The 10,869-nt window shown below is 40.0% G+C and overlaps 1 protein-coding gene across 1 annotated transcript; it reads right to left on the bottom strand.

Moving 5' to 3' along the window:
• Positions 1 to 585: 585 nt before the first annotated feature.
• On the bottom strand, positions 586 to 10,660 carry LOC141735042 (butyrophilin subfamily 3 member A2-like). Its single transcript, XM_074567468.1, has 7 exons — positions 10,588 to 10,660; positions 8,538 to 8,894; positions 7,530 to 7,814; positions 6,490 to 6,588; positions 6,052 to 6,078; positions 1,597 to 1,623; positions 586 to 1,118 (listed from the first exon to the last, which is right to left on the bottom strand). Exons 1-7 carry the CDS (start codon positions 10,658 to 10,660, stop codon positions 586 to 588), a joined length of 1,401 nt encoding a protein of 466 aa, XP_074423569.1.
• Positions 10,661 to 10,869: the final 209 nt, after the last annotated feature.

Here is a 10,869-nt window from a genome sequence, read left to right as displayed (position 1 = left end):
ACCCAACCATGTTTTAATCAAAGAAACAGCAGAGAATGCATCCAAGCCTCTACAAGGGTGAAGACTAGATTCCCTAGTAATCATGATGATCTGAATGGATTAACTAAATAATCAAATGCTTCTGATATTCCTTTTTTGCTTTGGGCACTGATTTTCTTCATAACCATTCTTTTTGGATCACGTAGAAAGAAAAATTAATGAAATTTTCTCTTTGTCCTGGTCTTACTTATAAGAGGGCATTTTTTTTGTAATGGTTTATACATGCCTTGGAATTCACATACAGCTTGGAGAATATTTTGCGACAAAAAGCAATCATTAGAGGCTTTCTCTGTTCTCTTAGTTGAGAACAAATAATATTAAAAAGTTCTTTTCCTTCAAAGTACTTTTTTTTTCTATTTTGAGACACTGTAATGTTCGTTCATTACTTCTCCCCTTTTTTTCAGGTTTTCCTGCTTTGATACCCAGTCCTACTGCCTTTATTTTATAATTGCTGATGTCCTAAGCCATTCTAGACTCTCCTCCTCTCACCGTGACCTCTTGGCAAAGAACTTTGATTCTACAACCCATTTGATTCAAAGTTTCCTTTTACAGTGTCTCCAAAGGGACTGGGATTGAGACCGGGTGGATACGAGGTGTGCCTGTCCCTTCTGTTTTGGATAGAAATGGGTAAAACTTTTCTGCAGGTTCCGTTCCAAGCCTTAGAGGCATTCTCACTATGATGCGTATCTGCTCTGCTTGATAAAATTTCACTTGCTCTTCCTCCAAGTCCAGAAGCACACCAATCACTGAATAACTCATCTGCTGCTTCTCAATCTTGTGGTCTCCGGTGCTACAGAAGATCTGTCCCTGGGACCTGTGCAGAGCCCAGTAGTCCTCCCCGGGACGCATCCCTTCCTGTCTCCCTTTCTCCCTCACCACCCCCAGCACCCAGTCCTGCTCCTGGCCCACCTCCACCTCCCAGTAGTGTTTCCCAGCTGCAAACCCTTCCTTCCCCACCAGGACAGGGACTGTGCAGGGAGTGTTCGTGCCAGCAGGTTCAGACGTGTTGCTCTCCACACCTGGAACCCCTGGCAGATGGAGCTCCAGGACTCGGCAGTCAGATTTCACAGTAATGGGAACTGGAGGGGAAAACGAGAATCACCCAATGAACAGAGTGGCTCAGGGACTTCTCCCTGCACGTGGCTAGGGGCTGAAGCATTTGAGGGTCTGAGCGGTCCTGGTGCAATTCAACACAGAATTTAAACATTCCTCAGCACAGGGCGTGCAATCCCTGATGAACCGAGAAGCACCTTGGAGCTCTCACAGCCAGCTCCTCTTTCAGGGTGAAAGTCTACATGCTTTACCATACATTCCTCTTTCTCTTTTCCATGTGGCCACACCCCACCCCAGACTTTGACACCTTTCAGCAACTCCTTTTCTCGCTTTTCCCAACAGCCACATCCCAGCCTCATTTCCTGTTAACCAAGGCAGCATATTTCTGTCACTCCAGCTCAGTCAGTATATCTCTAACATCATGGCATTGTCATTTCAGGGTAATTTGCGTCATTTTGGGCAGATGTTCACTGCATTTTCACACCGTTCGTCCTGCCAGCTTACCTGTGTGGCTGTGGGCTTCCCAGAAATCTACAAAAAGGAAACAGAGAGTAGCATTTTATGAATCTATTGGGCAGTTAAATGCTTGTCAACCTACTGTATTTCTGTCTGTTGATTTGCAATCATTGTCATTATTGTGATTCTTCTCGTGGGCTGACTTTACTTAATGCACCAGTACATATAGCAATAAAATAAAACTTTTAAACCACTTACCCAGCTCAGCTTTGAGAAGCTCTGAAAGGGAAAAATACTCTAGTTATTAACACTTATTTTGTGAGGGTTGTTTCAAAGTCGGACAACCCCAAACAATAGAAGATCAAGCAATGTCATGAGTCAGTATGAGGACTTTTTTAATTTGTGTGGTTTAAGTTTTTGAGACTTTTTTGCAAGGTGAGGGACAAAAACTGGGCCTTCTGGAGAAATTCTGCTTGGGTTTACATTTAGGAAGCATTTTAGAGGACATTAAGTCAGACAGTAGAGCCATGTGGAGGTAATTAATTTCCTGGCTGCCGTTGTAATGGTTCAGGTGGATGTGATTTGTAAGGAAAAAACATATGATGCAACATAGGTGTCTGTAGCTTTGGTGTAATTTTTAGGTAAGAAAAACTTCTAGTAAGGGGGGTTGTTGATAGCCCAGAGAGGTCATATAGCAAGCTGTGTGACAAATCTCTTGAAGGGGAAACTTGAACCTCACTGTCAGGAGACATTTACATTGGCTTCACCTTCATGGATGGTGTAGTCAGGCTCATCTGGACTCATCTTTCTTTATTTTCCATAAGGTTTATAAAACATAGGATTTATACAAGAGATTTTCTTACCAAGGTGATTTCTGCTATCAGCTATTCCTGTAAAATAATAACTTTAATAAGTGAAGTGAAAACTCAAGGAGATAATGTTTAAGAGGTGAGATCTGAAGGAAATAATTCTATCACTGCGTAAATACTGAAATTATTATTTTCTCTTCAAAATTTACCATGTGGAAACTTAGAATCATAGAATCTTCATGGTTGGAAAGGACCTTTGAGATCATCGAGTCCAACCATACACACACAAAAAAACACCCTACAATCTCTGCCACCAGAGCATGCCCTGAAGTGCCACATCTAGACTTTTCTTAAATACCTCTAGGGATGGGCACTCAACCCCCTCCCTGGGCAGGCTGTTCCAGTGCCTGACCACTCTTTCAGTAAAGTCATTCTTCCTAATATCTCATCTAAACCTCCCCTGCCGCAACTTCAGACCATTTCCTCTGGTCCTGTCATTATTCCCTTGGGAGAAGAGGCCAACCCCCACCTCTCTCCACCTACCTTTCAGGTAGTTGTAGAGGTCAATGAGGTCTCCCCTCAGCCTCCTCTTCTCCAAGCTAAACATGCCCAGCTCCCTCAGCCTCTCCTCATATGCCCTGGTCTCCAGACCCCTCACCAGCCTGGTAGCTCTCCTCTGGACACACTCCAGCACTTAACTTGTCCACATTTAACTTGTCAACTTAAATTTTTAAAAAGCATATGTTTAAAAGTCAGTTGTAAATTAACACAACTATACTGCACTCTTTCTGTCCTTTAGAGTTATGGCACTACTTTTCTTTTTTTTACCCTTCTTCCCTTAGTTGTACACCTCCAGTGCTGCCTGAAATGGCCTTGGCCGGGAAACCTCATGGCGTTTCAGCAGAATAGATATCCTAGTACAAACAGCTGAATTTCAACCCAAATGAACATAGTCAAAATACTTTGGTATGCAGGCTAAGGTGACCAAATGCAGGTGTCTATTTTTGAGTTCTCTAGGTGCAATTAGCAGTATTGCTGATCAATATTGACAGCACTGATTGATAGTATCCTCCCTACTGTGGCATAAATTGTCTAATGTTGTTTATCTACTGCCTATGCATAGGCACAAGCTCTTTAATGGTATTTGAGATGCCTGGAAGTCTCTCTCTGGTGTTCAGGAGGCCTACTCGTTCACGAGGAGTTGACCTTCAGGAGGGTCTTTGCTGTATATGTCTTCTCCAGGTGGATATCTCAGTTGAGAGATGAAGCAGGAACAGAGGGGGAAGCATGACGTGGCATTTTTCTTAGTATTTATTTTGTATGTAGCTAAACATCCAAGCCAATATTTCTCAGGATAGAGTCCGAGACATACATTTTTGGCTTTGTGATGCTAGTTATGGCTGTTTGAACAATTTGAACAGAAAGTGAGAAATAACAGAAGCAGTAGGTCAGAGCTTCAAGAAATTTCAGTACAGTCAGCAAGACTCCAGATTACACAGAAGCAGAAAAGTATCACAAGCCTCTAAGAAACAGAGTCATACTAAATAATATATTTTAGCCGTGACTAAAAATGAAATAGAAGTAATAATCATTTGAATAAGGGTAAGCTACTATGCTTTTTTATGAAGTAACTTATTTTCATTCTTTCATATATACCTACTTGTAAGAGTTGATTAACATTGTCTTAATTGTAGAACTGTATTTACCTCCTTCGTTTGTCTTCTTCTGTGATTCTAAGTTGATCAACAAACAAAACAAAAAAGGAAGGAAAAAAAACCAGACAACACATTACTGGCTGGCCAGTTGGTTTAATTTAGAAGTTAAAAATTATGACGTAAGCTTTTAAATTATTTCATTGTCCTCAATTACTAAAGCTCCAACAAGTAATTGGAAGATGGATAATTTTTGAATTTATAATCAAAAATGAAAACAGATCATAAAAATGTTTGTTAAATAGAATAGATACATCCAGAAGTAATTCATATAAAAATCTATATCTCAGTTGCTCTTTTGGGGATGTAAATAATGTCCAGCCTAGAAGCACTAAAAGGAAAAGGAAAACTGTACTCTTACCTAGTTCTACCTTCAAACTTTCTTTTTCTGAAAGAAAAGGTACATGATTATTAATATATAAGTTTCAGTATCAGATTTAAAAAGTTTAATTACAACATTTTCTTGAATACTTCTACTTTCTTTTTCTTCAATAATATATTAACATAGGACCCATGATTGATTTAATCAAGTTGATGAGGTAAAGAAGGTTGAGTTACACAGAGAATTATGAAGTAAAATAAACAAGCGGGTAAATTAGCATACAAATTTGGAGGAGACCTTAACTGGCTAGAGAAATGAGATGACCTTCATCTGACCTCTCTTAGGGATTTACAAGACAAATGTGTCTTATCTCATCTAGTTGCTTTGTAGGTCCCTTATAGTCAATTTAGGAAATCCATTCCCCACTTCCCAGGTCTTCTTCCCACTAATAGCTTTCTCAAACACTTTCAATCTGATCTCTCTCTGAATGTTTCTGTTTCTCTTAGCTGACCACTAAGAAAAGACCCTCAGGAAGGCCCTGAGACTTCTACTATTTTAGAAACTTCAATAAATTGAATCTCACTGGTAAGTTGAAAGGCCAAAATGAGATAACTGAGCTCCTCTAGACTATGTCTGGGACCTGTCTTGTTTACTGTTATCATTATTTGACAAAAAATTTGCACAGAATTTGCAGAAATTGCATCAGGAATTGTTACTTGTTTCTTCAGGTTAAGCTGTCTGGATGAGAGATCAGAGTCTCTCTGATGGGGTGTAAATTTACATGGGGTGTAAATTCAGCAGTAAACAGTTCAAGGCTTGTTATTTAATTTTATTTTTCTCTAATGATCTTGGGAATTAATAGCAGGTTAAAACAGAGGAGGCAAAAGATCAGAATACATGGATTACTTTGATCCAGCCATGCAAAAAGTGGAGCAGAGACGTGTCACAGACCAATGGCATTTTCAGAGCAATTACATCATTGGTAAGGTTACACCTCAAGATATTAGTGCAATTGTATTACATCATGGTGTATCAGTCTGTTCACCATCTTGCAAGCATCAGAGGATTACCCTGAGTGATTTATTATACTCCAGGCTACCTTAATTACAAAGGACAAGGTGACCAATTGTCATCAAATCCTTTATGTGAATAAGAACTGCTACTTTTGAGATTCATGACCAAGAAAATGCCCTAGAGCAGTGTCTTTGATTTTATATTTTCAAGATATTCTCACAGTTTTCAAGGAACATTTACCTGTTTCCATTTCCATCCTCGATCTTACTGGAAAAAAAAAAATTGCAATGTTAATTATTCATTATCTCACTATCTCAAAACAATAAAAAACAAGTTATACCAGTCAAAGGGTCTGGAGTGCTAGTTCTGTAGAAAAACTAAGTGATTTTAACAAAGGGTTATTTCAATAACAGAAGACCTTAGAAGTACCTGAAATAAAAAAGGGCTACTGGAAGAGCTGAGCAATATCCAAATACCCCCACTTCACCTTGGTGCTCTGAAAAACTGAAATACTTAGATATTGATCACGCCTGCACTATTACCACACCTATAGAACTGCTTCTGAGATTGTTGCTGGCTCAGAAGCACAAACTTTTTTCCTAAAACATGTTGATGTGGGTTTATATTTAGCTTCTTCATTACTCACCTGCTTTACGGGATTGTGTAATACTTCCTGGAAAAAACAAAGCAACTTTTATTATTTTTTTTTATTTTTTAAACAAGATATCTATTAGTGTATTGAAGTATAATTTCAAACTTTGTTATTTTAAAAAGAGAAAATTTTCACAAATCCAGTATTCTAAAAGCTAAAATTGTATTCTGTGCCTGTAAATATCTGTGACCGTACAAAATGGTATCTCATAGGAGTGATCTCCCTGTAAAAGACTCTCTGTGTGTTCACACACGTGGCCCACACCCATACGCTACTTTTCACTATATATGTGTTAATTTTTAATCTGTCCCTCTCATTCCCATGTGTTTCTTTCTGAATCTGATGTTAAAATGTTATTTAAGTTTTCATTAACTGTGTTTCGCATTGTAGATGGAAACTTCCATATCAATCGTTGTAAGTGGAAATACTTACTGTTTAGTTTATAACCTGTAGCTGCAAAAACAGCTATATTAAGAAATAAAATTACAAGGAAGGCCGTCATCCAAGGTGAAGTGGAAGGGAAGAAGACATCTGTAAAATATAAATAGTGTTACTTCCACTGGATATTTGTGAAATAGCTATGACAGGCTCCAGTGGCCAAAGTATATGCGACTAGTGCCATTTTATTTGCTGTAATGTATCTTTTACAGTCTCTTCCTGCCACCCCTAAAGGCTGCAAGTTTCCCCTGAATCCCAGTACATCCATGTGCTGTGCTGCCAGCTATCCCAGGCCGTCAGAGATAGCATTACATGCCTACGTTCAGGCACTCAGACTGTGCTCCTACACCGCATGCACCCATATTCATTCAGACTCAGACTACCATGGGTAGAGGCATGTTTGGAGAAGCTACCACCTCTTTATGAGGGATGTATGCTGAGCAGCCCATCTCTGAGGCCAGCATTTGCAGTGTTGAACCACAAGATAAAGTTTTCAGCAAAACACAGCTGTCTTCAGTGGCATTTCAGATGGAAAGAAAAAGATCCCCTTCTTCCCCTTTTGAATAAAATTACCTACTTTCCAGAGTAGGAACCCACCTAGAGGGAGGCACATGCTGTAGCTCAGAGTAATCATGGTGGTGTTAGGGAGAGAAAAAGTGATGGGAGCAGACATTTAGTATTTCCTATGGGCATACTCCAGCTGTCTCAGGCCATGGTGCTGGGTACCCTAGCAGCATTATATAGGGCCTTTGTTCTCCCCATTGGCACTTCTAAATCTTTCCCTCTCCAACTGGCACAGAGCTATCAGGTGGCAGCTAACAAGAGCTCTCCATTAGTATTTATAGCTAAGATGTATTTTGAATGTAACAAGTAATAATCTAAGACATAAAGATGGACTTATCGTGTTTTCCATATAAACACTAGTTGTTTGTGCTTGGGCTGGATGTCCAGGATCACTCCAGGGTCAATGGAGAGACAATGGACAGCAGCCTACCAACTGGTCTTGACAGCAATTGATCCTGGAGGCCACTCACCTGAAATCAGGACTCGGGATTCAGACATTGCATTGAGTAGGTTATTGACTACTCTGCAGGAGACTTCCTTGTCAGATCCTGGTTCAAGATTCATGGAACTTACAACATCAAAAATGCCTGAAGAAGTTTTTATTCTTTGGGTGGTCACTTCCTCCTTCCGTGTCTGTCCTTTGCTGTCCAGCCAAACTACTTCAGGTGCTGGAAACCATCCTTGTGATTTGCAGGTGAGGCCAATGCTCTGACCCACATGACCATCCAGGAAAATGGAAGACTCATCGCCTTTAGCTACAGAATAGCAAAAAAAGAAGCTCCAACAAACAGGAGACAAGATAGTCTCTCATCAGATGGTACGTGGTGGGAAGGTCTTCCCCAGATTTATCAGTAGTTCATCAGACTTGAAATTTTAGTTCTCATTAAATTGCTAGTAAATAGCTTTTCCTGTGTTACATTAAAATGGGACATTTGTACCTAACTTCCCTTTTACAGTCCTGGTAGAGACAGGTCTTCGTACTGATTTTTGTTATCTCCACAAAAAACTGGAATTAAAATAAAGTAGCATTGCACTGAATGGAAATTTTTTAGTAAAACAAAGGTGGACGACACTATGAATGTATGAAAATTGGAATACTGGACAGAAAATTAGATAATGCGTAGGGCAAGAGCATGAGAAACAGGTTGCAGTACCAAATGCAGTTTCAGTCAGGCTTCAGTTGCTTCACCTTTGCAAAAACAGGCTTGTTTTATGGTAGGATTCATCTCTCTCCTACCTTTAAATGTTTTAAAGCTAAGGTGTTGCCTATGCTTCCTCTGTGTAAGACATGGTAAAAAGACATCTATGACTATTCATAGTCTGCTGGCAACAGAAGTAGCCTAACCTATAGCAGAGGCTGGTCGTTCACATGGCTGAGAGCGAGTGAGATGAATCCAACCCAGTGGTACCCCATAGACCTTTCTGATGTTGTACTCCTGGATTGAGGGATAAGTAGCAATGCCTGCTATTCCACTCACCTGCCACATTCAGGTCAACCACCACTTCATCATACCAATTCTCAAAAAAGACACTGCAGGTGTATTTCCCTTTGTCCGAGAGCGTGACATTTTTCAGGTGAAGAGACACGTTTCCCTTATTAAATTCAGACTGAAAAAAATTGGTCCTGCCCCAGTACGTCTCATCCTCGTAAACTGGATTGTATGTGTTTTTTCCATCATAAGTGGCCACATCAATTCTTTTGGAGTTTCCAGAAAACGTCCACTGAACAGAAAGCCTCTCAGGGATTATCTTAACTTTCAGTTGACAGGGCAGGGTGACTCCTTTTCCAATGATTCCAGTGACAGGCTTGTCAGGAGGAATAATTTTATACTGGCCTGCAAGAAGATATATATGTAAATCTTACCTGTCATGGAATCATAGAATCATAGAATAGTTTGAGTTGGAAGGGACCTTTAAAGGCCATCTAGTTCAATGCCCCTGAAATGAGCAGGGACATCTTTAACTAGATAATGTTGCTCAGAGCCCCGTCCAGCCTGACCTTGAATGTTTCCACGGACAGGGCATCTATCACTCTCTGGGGAACGTGGGCCAGTATCTCACCACCCTCATCATAAAAAATTTCTTCCTTATATCAGTCTAAATCTACCCTTTTTTAGTTTAAAACCTTTACCCCGTTAAAATTTTCTTATAAGCCCCCTTTAAATATGGAAAGGCACGATAAGGTCTCCCTGGAGCTTTCTCTTCTCCAGGCTGAACAATCCCAACTCCCTCAGCCTGTTTTCATAGGAGAAGTGCTCCAGCCCTCTGATCATTTTTACTATTCTCCCTCCTCTGGTCCCGCGCCAACAGATCCATGTCTTTCCTGTACTGAGGACTCCAGAGATGGATGCAGTACTGTCACAAATGTTCTCATTAGCACTTCCTATAGGAAACTGGAATACGTACAGGTAGGTGAATGCAAGAAAAAGGAGCTATTCTGCTCTGGTAAAAATCAATAAATCAGAAAATGCTCTGGACCAGGATCTTCTTTCAAGAGCAAGTTCCATCGTCTCCTACTTTAAAGCCTAGTTTACCAGGCATAGACTGATGGAACAAGAGGATTGGAGAGGAAGATGCCCTGTGACAGGAATCAGATCACATGTCTATAGGTCCACGTGAGCACAGACAAGAACAGTTTTGTAACTGAAGGCTGTCCTCTGCCATCCTTCACCACTACCACACCCTAAGAGCATAGCCTAACTTCAGGGAGATGCTGCTGAAAATACTGAGCTCGGTCTGCAGACTGGTTCAGAGGTAGAAATGGCATGTCTGTCATGAAGAAAGACTAGCACATTTTTTAAAGTTGGAACTCACAAAGGTAGGATTTTGCCTACCTCATTTCAGACGTTCATAATCTTTTCACTAGGATGGCTGCATTCGGTGACGAAACACGCCACAGTAAGTACATTTCATTTCAAATGCAGGCTACTTGTTGCAAAACTGTTGTTAGTGAAAAAGGACAAGCTTAGTGTTGAGGTTTAGCAGCAAAAATACTAATGGCCCTCTACAGACCTTACTTTCCCATTTGGTTCACTACTCTAGAGGCGGAGATATGAAAAGGAGCCCAGGCTTTCTCAGCGTGATAAAGTGACAGGGTCAGCCAAGCTGAAAAATTACTCCAAAGCAGAGAAAGGAAGCTCCCTGAAAAACAGTTGGGGGTGGGGTGGGGCTGTGAATCTATTTATAATCCTCTCCTCTGTTGAAGCTTTAAGTGAGTCATTAGTATTGCCTGGTCCTTCTGTTACCTGCATGATTGAGGTATATTAATATAAAATAATAAAATTATAATGCTACTGTTTGCTTCTGGCTTCAGAAAATGAGTGGAGGGAATGATGAGCATCTGATATATATATATGTAAAGGTATTGTTACAAATATGTTGCAAATATAATATTCATTGCCAAAAAAACCCCCACAAATCAACATTTTTTTGTTTATTTATTTCTTTTAGTTCTAGATTTATCCACTAACTCTAGAAATTAGATGACTTTTTAAATAAAATTGTGAGTAGAACAGAACCTTCATTTACCTGTGACCAAATGAATTATCTGTAGAAAAATAATGATGTGAAGAGTCGTCACCTGCTGATATCTGGAACCCATCGCCTTTCAGTTTTGTAAGACATCAATAAGCAAAACGTCCATGGCAAACCTTACAAGATTCCTGTAATCTTTTCAAGCACAAAACAGAAAATGAAAAGACTGAATCAAACTAGAGCCATATGTTTGTCTATGTATTGCTGTACATGAAGTGACACAAGGACAAATCCTCAGAGGTGTTTAAGTACCTTAGAACGATATTAGGAAAATGA

Source organism: Larus michahellis, chromosome 28 (genome assembly GCF_964199755.1).
Source record: "Larus michahellis chromosome 28, bLarMic1.1, whole genome shotgun sequence".
Taxonomy (NCBI): Eukaryota; Metazoa; Chordata; class Aves; order Charadriiformes; family Laridae; genus Larus; species Larus michahellis.
The sequence above is the reverse complement of the archived record's forward strand: the minus strand, read 5'-3'. Positions and strand labels throughout refer to the sequence as shown.

Bases quoted from the DNA above. Each gene is read 5' to 3' on its own strand.
- LOC141735042 (XM_074567468.1), bottom strand. From the start codon at position 10,660: ATGGGTTCCAGATATCAGCAGGTGACGACTCTTCACATCATTATTTTT. The intron at 6,589-7,529 runs GTGAGTGGCCTC...TATATTTTACAG, and splicing joins ATCCCGAGTCCTGATTTCAG to ATGTCTTCTTCCCTTCCACT. The intron at 1,624-6,051 runs GTGAGTAATGAA...TCCTTTTTGTAG, and splicing joins TACACAATCCCGTAAAGCAG to ATTTCTGGGAAGCCCACAGC.